Source organism: Trachypithecus francoisi, unplaced genomic scaffold, assembly GCF_009764315.1.
Source record: "Trachypithecus francoisi isolate TF-2019V2 unplaced genomic scaffold, Tfra_2.0 Lachesis_group21, whole genome shotgun sequence".
Classification (NCBI taxonomy): Eukaryota; Metazoa; Chordata; class Mammalia; order Primates; family Cercopithecidae; genus Trachypithecus; species Trachypithecus francoisi.
In genome coordinates this window covers 31,774,797-31,800,297 of record NW_022681467.1, presented here as the reverse complement: position 1 = coordinate 31,800,297, position 25,501 = coordinate 31,774,797, and the positions used below count along the sequence as shown (strand labels likewise).

The following is a 25,501-nucleotide window of genomic DNA, read 5'->3' as shown; positions in this document are numbered from 1 at the left end:
AGGGGGTGTGCATCTGTGTAAACACAGGAATACTGACTGAATGCTTGGGGAACAAGGTTACATGATCCAACTTTCAGGTATTGCCCTGATGGGAGACAGATTCTGTCCCAGGGGAGCTCCAGGTACTAATAGCAATGCTGTCACTTACAGGTAATGTTACTTAAAACTGAGTGTGCCTCCGAGGTCAGGAGATTGAGACCATCCTGGCTAACACGGTGAAACCCCGTCTCTACTAAAAATACAAAAAATCAGTCGGGCGTGGTGGTGGGCGCCTGTAGTCCCAGCTACTCGGGAGGCTGAGGCAGGAGAACGGCGTGAACCCAGGAGGCAGAGTTTGCAATGAGCCAACATCGCACCACTGCATTCCAGCCTGGGTGACAGAGCAAGACTCCGTCTCAAAAAAACAAAACAAAACAAAACAAGAGTGTGCCTCAGAACTCAGGCCCCATCCGGATTTGCTGCCTCAGAAACTCTGCAGGATGGGACTTGGGAATCTCCCTTTTCAGAAATTATTGAGATGTAATTTACATACCATAAAATTAATCATTTTCAAGTGCTTACTTCCAGTGGTTTTTAGTAAATTCATAAGGTTGTACAACCATCACCACCATCTGATTCTAGAATATCTTCATCACATCAAAAAGAAATCCCAGACTCATCAGCAGTCACTCCCATTCCAGTCTCTTATTCTCTGGTAACCACTAATTGACTCTCTCTCTCTGTGGATTTGCCTATAGTGGACATGCCACGTGAATGAAATCATGTAATAGGTGGTCCTTGTCTTTGACTTAGCACGTTCTCAAGGTTCATCCATGTTGTAGCATGTATCAGGACTTCACTCCTTTAAAGATAGTTTTCACAAGCTCCCCAGGTAGTTCTGATGAGTGGGCTTTGGGAGAAAAAGAGGAGCCAATTCACATGAGGTGAATCTTGGGTTATTATTGAGACATGGGGCCTCATCCCTTCTTCCTTGTGTGCCTGTCTGAGGGGCCTCAGAGGAACAGGAGGAACACTGGCTGCCTGCCTCTTCCAGACTCCACAGAGGTTGGGCAGGTCTCCCAGACACTGGAGGGAGGTGTGTGTCTATGGACAGTAGCCTGGCTGCTCTGGAGATCAGGCAGATTAACTGCAAGAGACACACACACAAGGGGATTCTGTCTCAACTCGAAGACTTTAATGTACATTATGCTCTTGGAAAAACATCTCCAAGGAAACAAGTGGAAGCAAAAGTCTTAACCAGCAGGGATTCTCATTCAAAAACCTGGTGTGAGCCCCAGCCTTGGAAAAGGATGGCACAGGGACTGTGATCATAGTACAACAGTTTGATGTCAGGGTGGCAGGGCCTGTGTACTTGTCTAGAGAGGAACCCTGCCACACAGCACGAAAGGCGTGCCCCCAGGACTGCCAAGGAACCAGGAGCTTATTATTCCAGTGACTGACAGCTCCACAGCAGGACTGGGAAGATTTAGGCTGACCAGGTCTTCTTCAGCACTTGGAAGGCACAAAACTTCATAAGGGCCTTAAGAAGCCTGCCCTGGGCAGAAACCTTTCTGGTTGTTGTTGACGCTCCAGGTCATGAGAAACAGTCATGGTGGCTCTGGTGAGGAAGGGGAGGGTCCCACTTCTGGGTGAGGCCTCGGAATGGAGCAGGTGGGAGGTAACAGCACCAGCAAGGCCCCTGAGGCCAGGGGCTACACCCACCTTGGGAGATGACCCACTGGGCCTCTGGACATGAGAATGGGATTTTGATGGAGAAAGCTGAAGCTGACCACCTGCCAGATTGAATCCAGCTGCCTCCCTTGACACTCTCTTCCCAATCAAGGGCTTCCAAGAAGCCGCAGGCCCAAGTCCTCTGCTCCCATTCAGCAAGAGGCAGGCTCATCTCCCCATCACCCTCCATTTAACTGCAAAAAAAGTCACCAACCGACCTCTCAGACCCCCTGGGCAATCCAGGGTTTCTTGTTTTCTAAGCTACTATGGAACAAGCAATCAGTTCTTTCTAGGACTTCTGGTTCAATTCCTTCTCACTCAGAGGGAATCTGGTTGCCGGGTAGGCAGGTCTCCCCTAGGAGCTTCTGTAAGAGCCTGTGTGAAATTCAGCCAGGTTAGCACCAAGGCCCAGCTGATGGGGAACCCACAAATGTGCCTTCAGGATGGGTACAGCCTCTTTGGCAATGAAGAAACATATTTATCAGTGAAAAAGGGAATTCTAGCTCCATCTTTGCGGGATCTGGAGAGATTGCTGCCCTGGCAGGTCCCAGGATAGGAAGAAGTAAATGGAGAGGCCAGGACTGCAGCCCTGTGGCAAGGGGCCCCCCGCAGCTGAGAGCGCTGCCCGAGTTAGCCCATCTCGGTGCCCTCAGGGAGCTCCACCACCACAGGGGCACAGTCCTCAGGTTCTGCAGCAAAGTCCCACCGGAACTTCTTGGTCAGGTGAGCTTGGAACTTTTCAGCTTTCTTCCTCAGGGTGGCATCCACGGCAATGCTGCAGGCAGAGGAAAAGAAAACCTACAGAGAACAGAGGATAAGTCACTCCTGAGAAGACGGGGGGCGAGCACGAGAAAGCTGTGGAAATTTCCTCATGGTGTTCGGCTCTCTGGGGCGGGTAGATCAGCTGCTGCTGGCATAGGCCCAGGACACCTGCTGTGCTCCCCCCAAACCAAGAAAGAAGGTCCAAACCCAGCTGAGATGCTAGGGCAGGACTAGAATGGAAAATTACTATCTGGGCAGAGATGCCCCACTGTTAAGGCTGGGGCCATTACCCTGGCCCCACCCCCTGGGGGGTTCTACTGGACACCTGGGCAGTATCCCAGAGGAACAGGTAGTGGCTACACCAGTCGGTACTAAGGTCCTAAGAAAGGCTTGGGGGTGCTTATAAGCCCCTGGACCCCATAAAGTCCTAGGCCCCAAGCCAATAAGACTGAATTGCTGCTCTAATCTTCTAAATGGGCCACAGGCTGCCAGTTTGAGGTTTCTATCCCCCTTAAAAGCTGTCTTTGATTTTTTTTTTATTGTGGTAAAATATACAGATGGACCCTGACTTAACGATGGTTCAATTTACGACACTTCGACTTTATGATGATGCAAAGTGATACACATTCAGAAGAAGCCACACTCTGAATTGTTTCTTTCAGTACAGTATTAAAGAAATTACACGAGATATTCAACACTTCATTATAAAATAGGCTTTGTGTTAAATGGTTTTGCACAACTGTAGGCTAGTGTTAGTGTTCTGAGCACGTTTGAGGTGGGCGAGGCTGAGCTGCAATGTTAGGGACATTAGGTGTAATCAATGCATTTTTGACTTACAGTATATCTGACTTTACAGTTTATTAAGACATAACCCCATGGGAAGCTGAGGAGCATCTGTACATAAGATCTACCATTTCAACCATTTTAAAATATTTTTTTAAATTGTGGCAAAATATACATATTTACTTTTAGCCATTTTAAGTGTACAGTTGAGTAGCATTAAGTACATTAACACTGCTGTACAACCATCGCCACCATCCATCTCCAGAATGACCCCATCATCTCCAACCAAAACTCTGCAGCCATTGAACAGCAACTCCCCCTCCCTCCTCCCTCCAGGCCCTGGCAACCCACATCCTACTTTCCATCTCTATGAATTCGACTACCCTATCCCCCTTCCCTCCTCCCACCAGGCCCTGGCAACCCACATTCTACTTTCCGTCTCTATGAATCTGTAGGCACCTCATCTAAGTGGAATCATACAGCATTTGTCCTTCTGCAACTGGCTCATTTCACTTAGCATAATATCCTTCAAGGTTCATTAATGATGCAGCATGTGTCAGAATTTCCTTTCTTTTGAAGGCTGAATAACATTCTGTTGTATGCAGATACCACATTTGGTTTGTCTATTCATCTGTCAATGTCCATTTGTGTTGTTTTTACCTTCTGGCTATTGTGAATAATGCTGCTATGAACATGGGTGTACACATATCTCTTAGGGTCTCTGCTTTCAGTTCTTTTGCACAGAAACCCAGGAGTGGAGCTGTTGGGTCAGATGGGAACTCCCTGTTTAAACTGTGATGAGCTGCCACGCTGGTTTTCACAGGGGCCGCACCATTTGATATTCCCACCAGCAATGCACAAATGTTCTCATTTCTCCACATCCTGGCCAACGCCTGTTATTTTCTGTGTGTTTAAATCATAGCCATTCTAATAGGTGGGAGGTAGTATCTTACTGTAGTTTTGATTTGCATTTCCCTAATGATCAGTGGATATTGAGTATGTTTTCACGTGCACATTGGCCATTGTGTATCTTCTGAAACCCCATTCCAGATTGTCCGGGATCCCAGTCCCTTCCTAAGAGTAACAGCAAACCCATGATTCCTTCTTATACTGTTTCCAAAGAAGTTTCACAGAGCATCCAACTGGATCCTCCCAACACCCTGGGAAGATACAAAAGAATGCCTATTTTAAGGAAATGGAAGCTGAGAGGAGTTAAATGACTGAATACAAATTACCCAGAAAGGAAGAAGTGTTTTTTCCCAGACTACCATCTGCTACCCTACAGGCCCACCCAGAGACACAGGGGTGTGACGGTGGAAGAAGCTCTTTGATCGACATCACCCTCATGCCACAGTTGGCTTTCAGGCCACCATGGAAAGATGCTGGGCCCCAGGAGACCTGACCCAACAAAGGCAACAGGCGTATTCTGCAGCTGATTCCAGAGGCAATATTCCTCCCACCCGCTTCTGTGCCATCTTCCTGTTAGCAGGAGTGCGGCTCGTTTTCAGTGGTCTTTGTCTGGAGCCATTCCGTTGGAGTAGCAGCAGTGTGAGCCCAGGGAGAAGTGATGCGGGGGAAGGGGGACGGTACAGAATCCAGCTTCATTAACTTGGGAATCGACTATACGTAGGAGTGGGAAGCACAGCCACAACAAAATGCCAGATCAATAACTAATTAGAGGGGCTGTGTGATCTTGGTGGCGAGGGCCATGGGGAAGCCAGGGGTCGGCCTGTCTGTAGGCAGCTAGTGGAGCCTGCCTGGAGCAAGGCTGAACTCTGGGGAGGGGCCTGGTATGGACAGCACAGAAGCCTTCTCTCAAACAGTTTTAGCTCTGGAGGCCCTGCACACCCATGACGCCATCCCCAGAGGTTGTGGGGAGCCTGCTGGGCTGAATTACCAAGTCTCTTCCAGTTTCCCTTTCTTACATGGGAATTGGATGACTTTCCACAGTCCCTGCTCTTCAGCCACTGAGCAGCCGCCCAAACATGTGCCACTGCTTCCTCTGTGCCTCTCTGCACACACGCTTTTCCCTCTGCTCTTAACACCCTTCCACCTCCTGCTTTCTCCTCCTTCACCTACGAATTTCTCCTAAAGACTCAGGCTCGGCTCAGACATCACCTCCTTTAGGATGTCTTCCAGACCAAGGATGGAGCGGGTGCTCCTCTGCGCTCCCTCAGCCCCAGGGCTACCTTGATCAGTCTCAGTAAGGTAACAGGCCATTTGCTGTTGATCTCGCCCACCAGACAAGGAGCAACCTCATAGCAGCGGCTCTTTCACACTGTGCTCCACTCTCAGCACAGCGCCCGACACACAAAAAGAACCCATTAGATGTTTCGTGAACAGAAGAATGAAGACAACCACAGGTTCAATTTTTGGTTCACTTTTGTACAGTGCCTAACACCAAACAGCTGTTCAATAACGATGTGGTGATGCCGGGGAGAATGAAAGGCTCATCTTGGGGAGGAGGCAGCTTCTTTACCAGGCCCCTGAACGCCATGGCTCTCAAGCCACCTCCTTGTGACATGAACTGCTCGGACCCCTGTTCCCCAGCACTGTACCCAAGCCTCCCTCATGGCATTCCTCACACTGTGCTTGTATCACAGTGATTTGCACCCTCTAAAAGTGGGGACTGCGTCCTAATTATCGATGTGTCTCACAAAGCATATTGCCCAGGGCCAGGTATAGAGTTAGAGCCCAAAGGGTACTCCCCAAATGACCTAATGAGACCCAGGAACTGCCCTGCACTTGGCAATGGCCAGCAGTGACAGGCTGGAACAAGCTGGGCTCACGCTCATCACCCATCCTCCTGAAGCACCTCTCAAACACTGCCTGGGAATAAATTCCACTAGAGGCAGGTAAAACAGACACCTTCAGTCTAACAAATAAGGTTTCTAATTTGAAAAGTGCTTCGTCCTTTTTAAAGAACTCACCAACTTGATCTTTACCACAGCCTGGGAGGTAGCCCAGGAACTGACTATTCCCGCCATAGAGGTAAGACACTAGGCGTGCTGCAACACGCAGTGACGAATGCTGAGCAAAGTCCTGTCAAAGCAGAGGCATCTCTGCTTCATCCTTCCCCTACCCAGACCTTTTGTCTTGACAGAGGCTTAATCCATCCCTAATATTCAGTTTTAGCACTGCCTTGTGGGGAACCAAGGTGCTTCTGGAACTGTCCCCTCTGCAACCTCCAGGACACAGGGCATAGTCTGGATTGACTTTAAAAAAAATAAACAAAAAATCAACCTTATTGTGGTATAACTTACACACAATTAATTTTATTCATTTTATTTTATTTATTTATTATTATTTTTTATTTTTATTTTTGTTTTTTTTTTGAGACGGAGTCTTGCTGTGTCACCCAGGCTGAAGTGCAGTGGCGTGATCATATCTCTCTGCAGCCTCGAACTCCTGGGCTCAGCATCCCAAGCAGCTAGGACTACAGGTATGCCACCAACACCTAGATAATTTTTTTTTTTTTTTTGAGACAGGGTCACCCAGGCTAGAGCACAGTGATATGATCACAGCTCAATGCAGCCTTGACCTCTGTGCTCAAGTGATCCACCCACCTCGGCCTCTTCACTAGTTGAGACTATAGATGCATGCCACCATGCCTAGCTAATTTTGTATTTTCTGTAGAGACAGGGTTTCGCCATGTTGTCCAGGCTGGTCTGGAACACCTGGGCTCAAGTGATCCTTTCACCTTGTCTTCCCAAAGTGCTGGGATTAAAGGCATGAGCTGCCGGGAGCGGTACTTTGGGAGGCCGAGACGGGAGGATCACGAGGTCAGGAGATCAAGACCATCCTGGCTAACCCGGTGAAACCCCGTCTCTACTAAAAAATGCAAAAAACTAGCCGGGCGAGGTGGCAGGCGCCTGTAGTCCCGGCTACTCGGGAGGCTGAGGCAGGAGAATGGCGAAAACCTGGGAAGTGGAGCTTGCAGTGAGCTGAGATCCGGCCACTGCACTCCAGCCTGGGCGACAGAGCGAGACTCTGTCTCAAAAAAAAAAAAAAAAAAAAGGCATGAGCCACCACGCCTGGATTTTTTTTTTTTTTTTAATTTTTTATAGAGACAGGTTCTCACTGTGTTGCCCAGGTTAGTAAATTCATCAATTTTAAATGCTCAGTTCTTCTGGACAAATATATATATACCCCCATGCAACCACCATATGATATATGTTCACAGTGTTTGCTTTTGATATCCAGTTCTGAGTTTGAAGGTGCATATAAATTGTGTAACCACCTCCCCAATCAGGACATGGAACCATCCCATCATTCCAAACAGCTCCCTCATGCTGCCCCTTAGCAGTCAAACCCTTCCCTCACCACTAACCCCTGGCATCCCCTCATCTATTTTTGACCACATTTTCACAAACTTGGTATTTGTAAAAACTCCTCACAATTCAGAAATGAACATGTTTAAATACTACTTAGTTTCCAAGAAATAACGATTCTTTTACTTTCAGATTAATTTTATGCCTTCTTCAGGAAACTTAACAGTGATCTAGTTATTTTATTCACTAAAACAAAATCAAATCAACACTTTTTAACATCACTGGGACATAAATCACCTTAATCTCAGCAGATTAATACTAAATATTTAAAAAATACTTTTGAAATAGGATAATATTTTGCAAACAAACGCATTGATCTAAAACAAAAAGCACATCTACTGGGTGTTTTTCTTCAAATATAAAATAAAGCATGAACACTTTAATCATTTAATCTGTGTATTATGAAATTCTAAATTACTTTAGTCATACATGTGAAAGCTTCTCTTAAACCTAAGTTAAATAAATTGAGTTCAGTTAGGTCACCTCGAGAAATTCAAAATACCAAGGTAGGTAGCTATGTCACTATCTTATCCTATTTTTTTAGCTAGACCAAAAAGATGACATTTCCTAAATTTTTCAATTCCCAAATAATTATTCAACTTAGAATGAAACTAGCAATAGGTAGAAGATTTTGTTTCTACTTGCAGCAGAAGAAAGTGGTATTAAAACCAAGACTATTGTTTCACAATGATGACCAGGAAGGTGAAAAGCAGCGCGAATGAGATCACCTGAGGTCAGTTTGAAAAATCTGGGATGTTTCATCTGGGGCTCTAATCATATACGGAAGCCCACCACAGGCTGCAGAATGTAAAGCTCAGCCTTGCCTTCCATTAGCTCTGTGGATTTTGAGCAAATTATGTGACCTCCCTGAGCCTGCTTCCTCATCTGTACAATGGGATTACAGACCTAGCCTCTAGCAGTGTTGTGAGGGCTCAGTGAGACTAAGCACGCAAAAGAGATAGCTAACGGCAAGAGTGTAGGAGTAGGCAGGCACATTTATCATAGTGGGCATCGTGATAAAAATACCACAGACCTCATTGTCGAGTTGGTGTTTTCCCTCAAGTTAAAGATGAACGCATATTTAGAATACTAGCAAAAAAGGAAGTTGGAAAGCATATATGGCCTATTGTAACTAGAAGTATTTTTAAAAACAGGTTAGATGACTATATGCCTAAATACTACACAATCAACAATAAAAATCCTTATTTTGTACATAACTCACTTTCTAACATATCATTAAATTCAGATTATCCTTTCATTGGTTTTAAATGAATTATGATGACTTACGTTGCTTTAAATAAAAGAAAAAACTGTATCTATTTTTGTAAAACAAATCACTTTTATTCAAGTGAAATCCAAGGGATTTGTAAAAACCAGTGGCTTCTACTCAAAAAGGCCTCACATGAGAAAGTCGAAAAAAAATTAATGGCTAAGAGCATTCCATTACGTGGCTGATTTTATCCATGCTAATGTGGCTGTTTTTAAGTGCTCACGCACACAAACACCAATCCCTCTCCATGGGTAGTAGCCATTTAAGCTCCTAAGTAAGAAAGCCAGTTCCACTTACTTGACTACCTGGGAGGGTAGGCGGCTGGCTGAGGAAGCCTTTTATGGGCCGATTCATTCAGTCACAAATGCCCTGAGTGAATGCCTCTGTGTGGAGAACTGGACTCTCACTGCCAACATAGCATCAACGTGACTCTCCACTTAAAACAGAAAAAAAGTTTTATAATATACTTCTCCATATTGTGCCTTTTGAAATCTCAGCCATCCCTCAAGTGCATGGTCAAATGCCCCCACTTCCACCCTTGCATAAAACCATTCCTAGTCCTTTATCCTGTCAAATCTCAACCCCAGTCAGAATTAACCAGTCCCTCTTTGGTGCTCCTAATGCCCTTTGATCAGACTCCACTGTTTATGCCTATGATATTTACATTGCCAAAATAATTATGAACTCTATCCACCTAAAAACACCCAATAACACGAAATGAAATAAATGTTAGGCCGGGCGCGGTGGCTCACGCCTGTAATCCCAGCACTTTGGGAGGCCGAGGCGGGCGGATCACGAGGTCAGGAGATCGAGACCATCCTGGCCAACACGGTGAAACCCCATCTCTACTAAAAAATACAAAAAACTAGCCGGGCAAGGTGGCGGGCGCCTGTAGTCCCAGCTACTCGGAAGCTGAGGCAGGAGAATGGCGTAAACCCGGGAGGCGGAGCTTGCAGTGAGCTGAGATCCAGCCACTGCACTCCAGCCCGTGCGACAGAGCGAGACTCCGTCTCAAAAAAAAAAAAAAAAAGAAATAAATGTTAGGCCTTGACAACATATTGATGATAACCAGATATGAGCTGGGTGGATCACCTGAGGTCAGGAGTTTAACACCAGCCTGGCCAACATGGCAAAACCTTGTCTCTACTAAAAATACACACAAAAAATAGCTGGGTGTGGTGGTGTGCACCTGTAATCCCAGCTACTTGGGAGGCTGAGGCCAGAGAATCACTTGAACCCGGGAGGCAGAGGTTACAGTGAGCCAAGATCACACAATTGTACTCCAGCCTGGGCGACAGACCAAGACTATGTCTCAAAAAAAAAAAAAAAAAAAAAAAGAAGATAACCAGATGAACAAAAAATAGGCCTCATGTAAAAGGAGCCCATGACTCAGTGTGGGAGTCAGGCAGACAATATATTAATCTCATGCAATATGATAGTGACAAGTACAAAGTAGGCTAAGAGTAGGGAAAGGGGAGAGAGAGAGAGAGAGAGAGAGAGAGAGAGAGAGAGAGAGAGAGAGAGAGAGAGAGAGAGAGGAGAGAGAGAGAGAGAGAGAGATTGAGAGAGAGATTGAGAGAGAGATTGAGAGAGAGATTGAGAGAGAGAGAGGAGGGACGCCTGGAGGGCATGTTGTAGAATGAGCAAATATGTACCAGGGAGAGGGAAAATCAGGTTCGGGCAAGAAGGTATGAAACATGGGTATAAAGTTTCAGTTATGTAGGATGAAGAAGTTCTAGAGATCTGCTGGATGGCATGATGCTTATAGTTAACAATACTGTACTGAACACTGAAAATCTGTTAAGAGGGCATATCTCATGCTAAATTGTGTTTTTTACCACAATTTCATTTTTATTATTTATTTTTTTGAGATGGAGTCTCACTCTTTTTGCCCAGGCTGGAGTGTAGTGGCACAATCTCGGTTACCACAACCTCTGCTTCCCCAGTTCAAAAGATTCTCCTGCCTCAGCCTCCTGAGTAGTTGGGACTAGAGGCACCCGCCACCATGCCCGGCTAATTTTTGTATTTTTAGTAGAGACGGGGTTTCACCATGTTGGCCAGGCTGGTCTCGAACTCCTGACCTCAAGTGATCCTCCAGCCTCTGCCTGCCAAAGTGCTGAGATTACAGGCATGAACCACCACGGAACGGCCATGTTTTTTATGACTTTTTTTTTTTTTAAAAAGCATGAAACAGCATAGCCTATCTGGGAACCTGCAAAGAGACCACTGTCGCTGGAGTTGATGGGGGAAAACAGAGAGAAGGAGGAGAAGCTGGAGAACAGGATAAGAAGCCAGATCAGGCCGGGCGCGGTGGCTCAAGCCTGTAATCCCAGCACTTTGGGAGGCCGAGGCGGGCGGATCACGAGGGCAGGAGATTGAGACCATCCTGGCTAACACGGTGAAACCCCGTCTCTACTAAAAATACAAAAAATTAGCCGGGCGTGGTGGCGGGCGCCTGTAGTCCCAGCTGCTCCGGAGGCTGAGGCAGGAGAATGGCGTAAACCCGGGAGGCGGAGGTTGCAGTGAGCCGAGCTCCGGCCACTGCACTCCAGCCCGGGTGACAGAGAGAGACTCCGTCTCAAAAAAAAAAAAAAAAAAAAAAAAGAAGCCAGATCAGAATGGCCTTTGCGAACAATGTTTGGGCTTTTAATTTTCTAGGCAATGAGGAGCCAGAGAGAAGCAGGATCACAGCTGCATTATGGAGCAGCACCTCAAGTGGCAGCGTGGGAGAGAGATGGGGTAATGGGTAAGCATGGAGGCTGGTAAACTCTCACGCAGTCTAGGTAAGACCAAAAGGCCAGGGCTAGGGAAATGGTACTAGGGCAGGACTGCCTTCTAAAACACTTACTGCTATCTGGAGTTACTTAGTTAGTTAACTCCCTCAAAATACAAGAGTCAAGACAGTGACTCTGTTTTGCTCACAGCTATATTCCCAGTTCTAGAACAGAGTCTTCTATACAGCAGATGCTCAGCAATTACCTGCTAAATCAATGAACAAATCCCTTGAGGGCAGGAACCCTGGCTAACTCATATATATATATATATATATTCCTCAACACTTTTCAGTAGAATGTTATATATGAAGAATGCTCAGACTTTTTTTTTTTTTGGGACAAGCCCTGGATTTTTCCAAATAATGACGTCGAATTTTCTTGGTGAAAAGTCCAAAGACTGAATGTTTCCAACCATCAGCTTTGCACAACCCACCTGGGCATCCAGCAATCGAGCTGGGCACTTTCTGTTTTGTAAATCATTGCTGGCAACAAAGCCTGGCAATTATAGAGCTCAGCTGTTGGTTGTGCTAACAATGGTCCCGACAGCCAGCGACACCATGGCCCTCCTGTGTTTGTGCGACAGCATCAATATGCATCAGGAGGGAAGCAGCCACTGCCAGAGGCAAGTTAGCAGGCTAATGCCTCCTCACACTGCCTCACAACCCATAACCAGTACCTTTGGGGAAAATTTTCCCCACAGAGGAAGGACAAAGGGGTTTAATTTCTCTGTTACATGAAGAACCAGTAAAAGGACAGTTTTACAGCTCTTCTGAGTGGAACAGACCGGGCTTAAACCATGCACTTGACTGACTCATTGCCATGGTTTACACATGTCCTTCAACTGCCAGCTTTAAGTCAGATGCTTGCTCATAGGGACTCGTCCAACAGTAGGTTGGCTTTAGAAAAGCGTTCTGTACCTCTGAGAAACAGGACCTCGATGAAGTCTTCACTGATGTCAATCAAGAATCCTTTCTGGGGGATTCACTGTATTCACTACACAAGGGCATAAGCACAGGCAGGAAACCAAGACTCAGGCCTGGGTACAAATCCTGACCTCCATCTGCCAGCTGTATGACTTCAAGTAAATGATTTAACTGTTCTCAGTGTTCTCATTTGTAAAATGGGAATAATATCCCCATCTTACAGGGTTCCAAAGGGATTCAATGAGTGAACAGGGTCTCACTCTGTTGCCCAGGCTGGAGTGCAGTGGCACGATCACGATCATTGCTCACTATAGCCTCAAACTCCTGGGCTAAGTGATCCTCCTGTCTCAGCCTCCCAAGTAGCTAGGACTACAGATGTGCATGACCATACTTAGCCAATTTTTTAAATTTTTGTAGAGACGGGGTCTCACTATATTGCCCAAGCTGGTCTTTAATTCCTGGGCTCAAGTGATCCTCCTGCCTTCATCTCCCAAAGTGTTGGGATTACAATCATGAACCACCACACCCAGCCCCAACATTTAATGAATATTCGTCCCTTCTGTTACCCTGAGTGGGACTGGAAGGTTGGTGAAAAGCTGCCTTATATGGAGCAGGCCTCATGGGGGTACTACACACAGGAAGAAGAAAGAAGCTCATGGGAGGGGAAGTATGGAAACTGATAGTTGGCAGCTTCTGCCTCTTCTATTCTTGAGAAAGTTACACCATGTGAGTGACAGAGGCTGTCCCAAGTACATAAAGGAAACTAATCTGTTTGCAAAGGGAGAAAATAGCATAGGATGAAGATTGTAAGTTGTTTGAAGCTTCTTTCCTAATTACCACTCATAATGAAAATTTAATTGCCAAGTTGAAAGCAAATTTCACTTTTTCGGTCACAGAATCTCTGCAGAAACTGGCACATTTTGTTTGAACAGGAAATCAAAGTTATTTTAATGCTTAAATGAGATCTAAGGAGCTGCAGATGTTTCACTGGGAATAAAAAACTTCAAAACTTTGCTTTACTGGGTTGTAGCAATTCATGGCTACAGGGAGAAAGAAAAGCTGTTTTAAGCTGAGTAAACCAAAGCAGTGGAAGGAATTCAAATCCAAGTATCCCACTGTTAGGCACTCTGGGGATGAGGTATAGGGAGAGGGTGGTACGGAGAGAAAATTTCTGGCATAGAGACACTTACAATTGAGTAAGAGAGAGAAAACCAGGAAATATCCCAAGACTAGGAAACTGAAATTTAAACATTTTTGGGTCATGGAAGAATAGCAAGAAACAAAACACATACTGTTGCCTCAATTCTGGCCCACATGTGCATCAGCTCAGTCAGAAAGACTGCTCACCTGTAAGGTGCTGGTGAGGAAGTTGTCTTGGGAGACAATGTCTACGAAGAAGTCAGCAGGGATCTCACCAAGCTGGTGGTACAGGATGGAGATGAGGTTGATGTAGAGAGTGTGGTGCTTCACCATGGCTGCTTCTGACCGGCACAGGAGCTTCAGGAGCTGCTTCCAATGCTCAAATGCCTCGTATACATTCCCCAGCAGGAAGCACACAAAAGCAAACTGGAGTTCACCTGAAAGGTGCAGAGAGAAGTGATTCTGAGGGAGAGGAGAACCAGCTGACACTCTCCATCACTGTTCACAAGGCCATCAATTCCACTGGACCTCAGCAACAGATTACCTTTTATCCTTGTCACTCCTGCAGAGCCTGGCATGGGATTTTGCACCTAACAGGTACTCAACAAATGTTTGCTGAACCGCTATGAATTCAAGCCATGGGAAACCAACCTGTGGCTTTGGATTTCTGTAAAGTCAGACTGCAAGAGAAGAGGTATTCCCAGTATTTGCCTGGCATTTTAAGTTTACAAAATGTGTTCATGGATATTATGCCAAGTGGATCTCAAACCTGGCTGCCCATCAGAATCACTGAGAGTCTGTTAAAAGTAAAGCTACCCAAGCTTCCCCCTCAGAGGTTCTGGTTGAGGAGAGATGATGGGGCCTTCGTATCTGTAGCTCTAACAAGTTCCCCAGGTGATTCTGATGTGGATGGTCTGTTCCAGGGTCACAGAAATACTGCACTACACCATGTAACCCTCAGCCCAACTCCACAGGCAATCAGGAAGGTGGTATTTGCCTCATTTTATAGATGAGGTCAAGGGCTTGCCCAAGGCCGCACATCAATGCTTCACAATGTGGGCAATGGAAAGATAAAACAGATTCTCTATTGGGTGGGAACAGTTCTAGAACCTCCCACCAAAGAAAAATTCCTGAGTACTTATTCCAAGGTCAGCATGCCAGCCAGATTATTTTTTGTATGCTTAATCACAGGGCTCTGTGATTTAATCTCTATGAGCAACTTGGTGGCTAAGAGCATGGGCTCTGGAGCCAAACTGCCTAGATTCAAATCTTAGCTCTGCCACTTAGCAGCTGTGTGACCTTGGGCAAGTTACTCAATCTATTAAGACCTGGATTTCCTTATTTGAGGGTTGCAGCAAAGATTAAATGAATGGATACAGTACATGTAAAGCATTTAGAATAACACCTGGCACAAAGTAGCACTCAAAAAATATTATGTTTCCAATTTCTATCAGATGCCCATCTCAAACAAAGAGACCTCATGATCCAGACACCACTGTCCCTGGGCAAGTACCTAGGTCTCTGGTTACCGCAGAATTACTGCCACCCATCACAGGCATTCTCTCTACTTCAAAGGTGGCTGGAAATTTAATGAGGTATATGTACATGTGGGCCATAAAAAGAAGAGATGCACTCAACACCAAATACCTATTTAAATGCACAGTGTTTGGTCTCTGCCACTTCCAGAGACCTGAAAAAACGAGCTCCCTGTCCTAAGCATATGGAACTAAGTTTGATTTATGTGAATAGCTACCTGGTTGAGATATTTTGGATCTCTGACCAGTATCTTCAAATACAGTCAAATTTTCTTTGTGTAATATACGTTAATGATTTGCTTCTTCAGCTGGCTTTACTTGGTTTGTGAAACTAAATATTAGCCTATTCTTTGCATTTAGGACATTTATTTAAATTTGTGCATTTCTGACCTTGTCTAAAATTTAATTATTACATCAAAAATAATTTCAAAGAGCTGTGATGTAGATTCAAAGTTATCCCTGGACAGGTGTGGTGGCAGGGATAGTCCTAGCCCTTTGAGAGGTCAATGGAGGAGGATTACTTGAGTTCAGGAGTTTGAGACAAGCTTGGGCAACACAGGGAGACCCTATCTCGACCAAAAATAATTAGCTGGCCGTGGTGGCACACACCTGTGGTCCCAGCTACTTAGGAGGCTGAGGTGGGAGGATCACTTGAGCCCAGGAGGTTGAAGCTGCAGTGAGCTGTGATCATGCCACTGCACTCCAGCCCATGTCACCAAGTAAGGCCCTGTCTCCAAAAAAAAAAAAAAAAAAAAAGCCCAACAAAGTTATTCCTGTAACAGACCTTTTCACAAGATATATTTTGAAGAATTGAAATGTTTAAGAGGTAGAAAGACAGGATTTCTATTCATTTTTAAGCCAGACTTTCAAAAGTTACTTATTACATGAAAATACCAATGCATTAAGATGTACTTGTTAAAATACACATTATATCATCAACTGACCCAATGATATAAAAAGTCCTGTCTAGGCACAGTAATCCCAGCACTTTGGGAAGCCAAGGCAGGAGGATGGCTTGGGCCCAAGAGGTTGAGGTGGCAGTAAGACATGATTGCGTGACTGTACTCCAGCCTGGGAGACAGAGCAAAACCCTGTCTCAAAAAAAAAAAAAAAAACAAAGTTCTACATTCAGATTTCTCGCTCAACTTCCAACAAGAAAATATGCAAATTACCTGGAAAATTTGTAAATATATATTAGCTGTTCAAAATGTGACACATATGTGCTGTCACTAGTATTTAAGAAATATAAATAAGGTGCCATTTTTCAACTATCCAATTGGAAGAGGCCTTTGTTAAACTGCCATGCCCAATGCTGTCAAAGGTGAGGGGCAATAGCTTCCTACCAGCCAGCAAGGATGCAAAACCTTCTCCTGGCAACATGCACAGTCTGACCCAGCAATTCTATCCCTAAATGTATGCATAAGTGCACGCGAGAATGTTCACTAGATGATATATGTATATATATTTTTGAGACAGCTCTTGTTGCCCAGGCTGGAGTGCAATGGCGAGGTCTTGGCTCACTGCAACCTCCGCCTCCTGGGTTCAAGTGAGTCTCCTGCCTCAGCCTCCAGAGTAGCTGGGACTACAGGTGCACACCATGCAGTTAATTGTGTATTTTTAGTAGGGGTTTCACCATGTTGGCCAGGCTGGTCTTGAACTCCTAACCTCAGGTGATGCCCCTCGGCCTCAGACTCCCAAAGTGCTGGGATTACAGGTGTGAGTCACCACACCCGGCCACTTGATGATATTTATAACAGGGAAAATAGGGAACATCTCAATGGTCCATAACAGAGAACTGGTCCAATAACTATGGAACATGAAACAGCCACTAAAAAAGTGACTGTTAGTGACATGAAAAAACGTTTATATTAAGGCAGATTACAAAGTAATAATATACTTCAATCTTGTTTTTATAAAAACTCATATATACATAGATGCATATACTGAATTTTAGTTTTCTTTTTTTTTTTGAGACAGAGTCTCGCTCTGTCGCCCAGGCTGGAGTGCAATGGCATGATCTCAGCTCACTGCAAGCTCCGCCTCCCGGGTTCACGCCATTCTCCTGCCTCAGCCTCCCGAGTAGCCGGGACTACAGGCACCCGCCACCTCGCCCGGCTAGCTTTTTGTATTTTTTTTAGTAGAGATGGGGTTTCACTGTGTTAGCCAGGATGGTCTCGATCTCCTGACCTCGTGATCCGCCCGTCTTGGCCTCCCAAAGTGCTGGGATTACAGGCTTGAGCCACCGCGCCCGGCCCATATACTGAATTTTTAAAAGACTGAGAGGAGGTACATAGAAATAAACAGAGAAGACACTGAAATGAAATACACAGAAATACACAGAAAAAAAAGGAATATAAATATACAAAAATGTATAAATGGTTATTTCTAAGTAGTGAAGATTTGAAGTAAATTGTGTTTTTCTTCTATGATTAATATCATTTTTGTAATAAAAGAGGAGGCAACAATAAAAACTGTAATGATTAAAAAAAAAATCACTGTCCTGTTCTAAGCCAGTTGAGAGACCAACATCTTGAGGGTCAGGAGCAAACTGAGGAGGCAGGTGAGAGGCTACAGTGAGCAAAAGTCTGGCCCAGAAACCAAGAGTCCTGGGTTCTGGTCTCAGTTCAGCCACTCAGTGGGCCAAAGTTTTCCTTCTGTAGGACTGGGCTCTATCAGTGGTTCCCAAACAGAAGATTATCTGTACTAGGTTCACCTAGGATGCTTGTTTATTAGACAGAAAGACAGACAGACAGAAACTGCTGGAGCCCCACTCCAGATCTCTCGAATCACAATCTCCAGGGTTAAGGGTAAAGATACACCTGTATCTTCAGCCTCCTAGCCAGGTTTAGTTTCTGCTGGACTAACACAAGATGTACTCCCTATTCTAAAACACCTCTGCTAATATCCTCCCCTTGGCCCACTCCCAAAGAGCCTTGTTCCTTCTCACCAAGCACATCCTGGGGGCTGCTGGGGAACTGCTTGTTGAGCATAGTCTCCAGGGCATAGCTCAGGTCCATGCTGTGCTTGGTTATCTCTGCTGGGGTGGCACCCGCTGGGAACATCTGCGTGGGTAGCTCTGAGAAGCGGATCTCGGTCCCGGCTCTGGGCTTCATCTCTGGTAGCCGGGCCAGGCCCTCTTGGTAGCTCTTGCACTCAGTGCCACAGCGCGGTAGATTCTGCCCCACGCGGTCCTTGGTGTGCTTCATGGAGAGCACAGGTAGCACATCGGAGAAGGCACAGATCTGCCGGTTCTCAGGCTGCAGCTTCTCCACTGCGGCTTCGCTGATGAAGTTGGTGAGTGAGATCCACTTCTTCAGGGTGGCATATGGGTAAGGCCCCAGGAACTGGTCCAGCTCCTGGAGGTTGGCCCTCATGGCTTCCACCTCAGACTCTGGGGCTGGGGACAGGTCTACCTCTTCCCTGAGTGTGCTCCAGCGCAGCACTGTCAGCCCCCGCTGGTGCAGGCTAAGGAAGAAACCCATACGAGGGCCTACTTCCTTCGGATTAGTCTTGTCCACAGAACTGTAGTGGAGGAAGTGGATGCCTGGAGGGATCATCTTCACGCCCCGGAACTTGGGCCCCACCTCCCAGGAGTTACAGTCAATCCCAAACTCTGTTCCCTTGGGCATGTTCAGGATGACAACAGTGGCCCCTTCAAAGAAGAGGCGCTTGGCTAGCTCAGGATCCATCTGCAAGGCAGCCATGGGGCCAGTGGTAGGTGACCAAAAGAACCCTTTTTCTTTGTCTTCCAGAACAGCTAAGAAAGAAAGAAATCAGAGTTAATCAGAATGTGGAGAAAGATGCTTCGTTTGCTAAGCATTCTGTATGCCAGATATTGAATTAGACTCCTGACATAATTATTTCCCTTAATCCTCATGACAACCCTGCATTGAGTTTACAGATGAGAAAAATGAGGATTAAAAAGAAAGGATTTTTGTGTTTTGGTTTAACATGCGAGGACACTCACTTCACAGCTACAAGATACCAGTGAAAGAAAAGTGACATGCTCATGGTTATACCAGGACCCAAATTAGAATCTGGGTACCCTGCCTGCAGGCCAGTGTTCTGTCCACCATCCACTCTTAATATCGTCTCAGATCTCTTTCTCACAAGAGAGGGTGAGGGTGGAAAATGCTTGCATGGCTCACTCTAAACTATAACTATGCCTAAATCATTTAAAACTACAATTCTGCCTAAAAACTATCCCAAAAGATTTGGAAAGATTAAATCAAGTACATATCCAGTTTCCCACAAGCCTCAGGGAAGGCCCAGAAACGGACAGATGGTAGAAAGTGAAGGCTCAGCATCTAAAATTTATTTGAGCTCTAGAGAGTGTTTCAACCACAAATCTCCCCTCTTCTTTCACTCATAAAAAACCTAAACTCCAGAGAGTGAAACAACTTCCCAAAGAGCCCACAATCAGCGGTGGCTCTGGACCATTCATCCAGAATGAATTCAGGTGGTAAAGCTGGCCTAGGAAGAGAAAGCAGGCCAGAAGAGAAAGAGCTTAGTACACTTATTTTACCTACTTCTGAATATTCCAGACATTGCCTCTGGGATATCGGCAAGCATGGTATCAACACAAACAAATGTAAACAAACCATTATCTAACCTTCTAGTCCAAAGATACCTACCTGATTAATTTAACAAATACTCACTGAGTGCCTGCATTGTGCCAGGATCTTTGCTAGGCCCCCAAAGAAACATCACAGATTAAGACAGTCACTACCCTCTAGGCAATTCCAATCTAGCCAAGATGCCAAAATTCACACACAGAAAAACCAGCTGCCTGTTTAATTCTGTTTACTTTTTTTTTTTTTTTTTTTTTTGAGACAGGGTCTCGCTTTGTCACCCCGGTTGGAGTGCAGTGGCGTGATCTTGCCTCACTATATCCTCCATCTCCCGGGTTCAAGAGATTCCTGTGCCTCAGCCTCCCAAGTAGCTGAGACTACAGGTATGTACCACCATGCCTGGCTAAGTTTTGTACTTTTAGTAGAGAGAGGGTTTCACCATGTTGCCCAGGCTTATCAGGAACTCCTGACCTCAAGTGATCCGCCCGCCTCGGCCTCCCAAAGTGCTGAGATTACAGGTGTGAGCCACCATGCCCAGCCCTGTTTACCCTTTTACTTGAAACAAAACAAAATAAAACAGTGCAGAAAGGAAGACCAATCCTTTTCCAAAAATAAGAGCACATTTTATCATCGTTACCTCAGAACCACCGCAAGTATTTCACCAAACTGCAAGTCACAACCCATTTGTGGATTAGGAAATCAATATAAAGGTCTCAACCAGCATTATTTTTTAAATGAAAATAACAGAAGTTGGCCGGGCGCGGTGGCTCAAGCCTGTAATCCCAGCACTTTGGGAGGCCGAGACGGGCGGATCACGAGGTCAGGAGATCGAGACCATCCTGGCTAATACAGTGAAACCCCGTCTCTACTAAAAAATACAAAAAAACTAGCCGGGCGAGGTGGCGGGCGCCTGTAGTCCCAGCTACTCGGGAGGCTGAGGCAGGAGAATGGTGTAAACCCGGGAGGCGGAGCTTGCAGTGAGCTGAGATCTGGCCACTGCACTCCAGCCTGGGCCACAGAGCGAGACTCCGTCTCAAAAAAAAAAAAAAAAAAAAAAGAAAGAAAATAACAGAAGTTTTGAAATATCACAATACATCAAGAGTAGTAAAGCTAAGTACTGTTTTCTGGAGCTTTGTGTGTACACTTGGTTGTGTCATAAAATGTATTTGTTACTGTAGGTCATAGTCATAAAGGTTTGAAAGACACTGCTCTAAATAATTCATATCAACGGGCTGGGCACGGTGGCTCACGCATGCAATCCCAGCACATTGGGAGGCCGAGGTGGACAGATAACGAGGTCAGGAGTTTGAGACCAGCCTGGCCAATATGGTGAAACCCTGTCTCTACTGAAAATACAAAAAAATTAGCTGCGCATGGTGGTGCGTGCCTGTAGTCCCAGCTACTTGAGAGGCTGAGACAGAAGAATCGCTTGAACCTGGGAAGCGGAGGTTGCAGTGAGCCAAGATCACATCACTGCACTCCAGCCTGGGGGACAGAGCGAGATTCCATCTCAAAATAATAATAATAATAATAATAATAATTTGTATCATCTTCCTATTTGTAATCCCGAATTCAGAAAGTATTTCATGTTTGCTGAATGAACAGATAATCCATTTAGAATAACTGCTCATCAATTAGCCAATTTCCCTTGTGACATCGTGTGCTCCTCCTTGATAATGACATTTCTTTCATTCTAAATTCACCAGTCTGTAATTCTATTCACTATATCTCCAGCAGCTGGCACAGGGCCTGGCACAGAGGAGATGCTAGGAAAAGGTTTATTAAATATGCATAGAACTCTGCCGTCTACCAACCCCTGTCACAGCTCTGTGAGTTCCTCACAGTCCTGGAACACCTAAAGTCACATCCATCCACTTCTCTCCACCACCTCCCTAATCCAGGCTACCATCGTCTCTCACTCAGAGTGCTTGCTCCTCAATCCATTCTCCATTCAAGACAGTAACCTTTTCAAAATACCAATCTAATCACATCACCACCCATGTCAGTTTCTGAGTGGTTTCCCACCTGGTTCTTGAAAAACCAAAATTCTTCCTATTACCTACAAAGCCTGCACAGTCTGACCCCTGGCAACCCCTTTAGCTTGTTTCACATCATGGTCCCCCACAAGCTCTCTGTTCCAGCCACAATGGCCTCTTTCAGACACTGAAATTGGAGGCTCTCTTCAGATAGGAAACTCTTCCCTCCCCACTCTGTCAAATCTCAGCTCAATATTCACCTCCTCAGTAAAGGTTCCTTGACCTGGGGCTAGCTCAGGTCTCCTGTGACACAGCCTGGGGTGCCTTGTACCATTCCGTTTCAGTGATCACAACTGCAGTTTTGGATGTTTGATTGAGGGCTGTCATCGCCACAAGACTTGAGTCCTGCTGTATCCCTAGCACAGATTCGACGCTTAGTAAGTATTTATTTAATACAAGTATGATATCCATTTTATAAACGAGAAACAAAAGCTCAATTCGGGGAAAGACCTTGGTGGAAGTCACACAGAGAGTAGGGCAGAGCCAGGTCGAGTGCAATCAGGGTCTCCGGCCCCCAGGCCGGAGTTAAGAAAAACGCGAAGTAACTCCGTGTTCCCCGGGAAGCCCTGGCGACGGCTTCTCAGGAAGGGTCTCCAGAGACACTAGCGTCCCACAGGCAGAGAACCAGCCGCCCCAGAGAGGTGGGCCTAGTTCAAGGCACTCCGTGACTCTGAGCCGAGAAGAGGGGCGGCCCGGCCACACATACACAAGGAATCAGAAAAGGAAAAAAGGCCAGGAGGCCACACTCACCGCCTCGTCCCACGTTCCGGTACCGCGGAAACGCACCGGAAGTTCTCTCGCTTTGGCGTCTGACTGGAGCTACGGGGAAAGCGGTCCGGCCGAGCCCTGGGTCGCAGGAAGAATGGCCCGTACCTGCAGGTTCCGCCAGATACAATGTTGCCTTTTGCTATTCTTAGTTTCTCGTTTTAGCTTCTGAACTGTGAACAACTTTCATTAACCTTTGCATTTTATATCCCCGTCCAGAAACACAGACACCAGCCATCTTACTTTGGGCTCAAGCAGTCATGGTCACTAAAGCATAGCCAAGACTTGTACCAATGGCTACTATTCAGTAGTAGCCAGTCAGGCGCTCGGTCACTGTCTTTGTCAGCCAGTCTTATCCGGGTCACAGTGTCTCAGCTTCTAGTCACACTCAGCCCTCAGGGAGAGCCTCAGAAAGTCAGCCACCAGCCCAAAGAGAACCAGCGTCAGCGTCCGCTGCTGCAGCAGCAGCAGTCACCACCTCAGTCCCTCTGACCCCGCGTCCTTCCTGCAGGCCAAGTCCTAACATCTTAGTCAGGCTATCAACGCGCGAGGGAAGGAAGCTGCCTGTCTTATTCCTCACTGTTTCCCTGGAACCGAGCACAAAGCCAGGCACAAAAGCTCAGCTGAGTACATTTATTATGCATTTAATTAATAATGATGATAATTTGGTATTAATAAATAACTTCTGTTTGTGAGTCTAGCCCTGCACTATTAATCAGGGTTCCACCAAAGATGCAGAGCCAGTAGGAGATGTATATTAAGTGATTTATTGCAAAGAATTGGCTTATGTGATTTTAGGGCAGGCAACTTGGGTCTTTCTTTCTTTCTTCTTCTTCTTCTTTTTTTTTTTTTTTGAGATGCAGTCTCACTCCGTCGTCACCCAGGCTGGAGTGCAATGGCGCAATCTCGGCTCACTGCAACCTCTGCCTCCTGGGTTCAAGCCATTCTCCTGCCTCAGCCTCCCGATTACAGGCGCCTGCCACTATGCCCAGCTAATTATTTTATTTTTAGTAGAAACGAGGTTTCACCATGTTGGCCAGGGTAGTCTCGAACTCCTGACCTCAAGTGATCCACTGCCTCAGCCTCCCAAAGTGCTAGGATTATAGAGGTGAGCCACCACGCCTGGACTGCCTTTTTTGTTTTTGTTTTGCGATGAAGTCTTGCTCTTGTTGCCCAGGCTGGAGCGCAGTGGTACGATCTCAGCTCACTGCAACTTCTGTCTCCCAGGTTCAAGCTATTCTCCTGCCTCAGCCTCCCTAGTAGCTGGGATTACAGGCACACACCAGTATGCCCAGCTAATTTTTGTATTTTTAGTAGAGACCAGGTTTCACCTTGTTGGCCAGGCTGGTTTCGAACTCCTGACCTCAGGTGATCCGCACCCCCCCACCCGGCCTCTCAAAGTACTGGGATTACAGGCATGAGCCACCGCACCCGGCCCCCTTGGGTATTTCTAATCCTTGCACTAACCCTAGTAAGGTATGTGTATTCCCAGTTTGCAGAAGAGAAAACTGAGGTTCAAAGAGATGTTACACAGCCAGAGAACGGCAGAGCTAGAATGCAAACCAACGGCTGTCTGTTCTTATCTCTTGTGCTGCTGCTCCTTAGCTTGTCTGTCACATTTCCTCAGTGACAGCTGGATACGCCAATCTGTCTCGGTCAAAATTTATCTTTTAGTGGGTTGCAGACTAGACCGGGCCCTGTAGTCATGGTTAATCACAATGAGCTACTTCAGGATTAACCAGAGACAGCCTCCATCAGTCACAGTCATGCTTATCAATCTCAGCCTGTCCTGTCAAGTTTCATTTCCTGCATGAAGAAACTCAGCTCCCTCTCCACCCCTCCCCACTCCCAGTCTTAAGCGCTGAGCTCTGTGGTCTGGTCTCAAAGCTCCCTGTTTCAGTTGGGCTCACCATCTTCTCCGAGACTCCAGGACACTGAACAATCGATGTAGAAGCTGTAGGTGGTGGCCTAGGAGTCCCACCTTGTGGGTTACATGTCCATTCAGATCAGAATTTCTCAACGTTGGCACTATTGACATTTGGGGCCAGATAGGTGTTTGTTGTACGTGGCTGTCCTGTGCATTGTAGGATGTTTAGCAGCAACCCTGGCCTATACCCACTAGACGCTAGTAGCACCCCTCAGTTGTGACCACCATTCCTAAATGTCCCCGGGGCAGGGGTTGGGGGCAAAGGAGGAGGGGTCATTTCCCCACTCTCAATGCAGTTGAAAAACACTGATCTGGGTGAACTTACCTTTGATTATTCCACAAAAGCAGAGAGGATGGTCCTTTATGGGAGACAGAAATATGGATCAGGGTGTACAGGGTACTGAGGAATCATATGAAAACCCATTGTTTATAAACCAAGTCCTATTCCAGAACTCTAGGGATAACAGATTGCTAAATGAGACCTATAAGGAAAATTCAGGGAAGGATTCATAATGTTCCTCGCAGCAGTTGCCTCTGACAAGAGACAGAAATTTGGAGAAGGCTGAAGAATCACTTTTCACTGCATAGTCTTTGTATCATTAATGAATTACCTTTCCAAAGAAAAGAAGTATTTAGTATTTGAAAGTATAAGGAAATGCTCAGGATATATATTTATGTATTATATATATATATATATTTATTTATTTTGAGATGGAGTCTTGCTCTGTCACCCAGGCTGGATTGCAGTGGCGCGATCTCGGCTCACTGCAAGCCCCGCCTCCAGGTTCACGCCATTCTCCTGCCTCAGCCTCCTGAGTAGCGGGGACTACAGGAGCCTGCCACCACGCCCGGCTAATTTTTTTGTATTATTTTAGTAGAGACGGGGTTTCACCGTGTTAACCAGGATGGTCTTGATCTCCTGACCTCGTGATCCGCCCGCCTCGGCCTCCCAAAGTGCTGGGATTACAGGGGTG

The 25,501-nt window shown here is 46.0% G+C and overlaps 1 protein-coding gene across 2 annotated transcripts; it reads right to left on the bottom strand.

Moving 5' to 3' along the window:
• Positions 1 to 1,152: 1,152 nt before the first annotated feature.
• Positions 1,153 to 22,618, bottom strand: AAR2 (AAR2 splicing factor). Of its 2 annotated transcripts, none has more exons than XM_033186308.1 (4): positions 22,586 to 22,618; positions 18,176 to 18,985; positions 13,901 to 14,130; positions 1,153 to 2,508 (listed from the first exon to the last, which is right to left on the bottom strand). In XM_033186308.1, the coding sequence occupies exons 2-4, from the start codon at positions 18,930 to 18,932 to the stop codon at positions 2,341 to 2,343; spliced, it is 1,155 nt and encodes a 384-aa protein (XP_033042199.1). In that variant the 5' UTR covers positions 18,933 to 18,985; positions 22,586 to 22,618; the 3' UTR covers positions 1,153 to 2,340. The 2 variants fall into 2 exon arrangements, with proteins under 2 accessions (XP_033042199.1, XP_033042200.1); XM_033186309.1 differs by lacking the exon at positions 22,586 to 22,618 and adding an exon at positions 22,291 to 22,485 and having other exon boundaries at positions 2,161 to 2,508.
• Between the last annotated feature and the right edge of the window lie 2,883 nt (positions 22,619 to 25,501).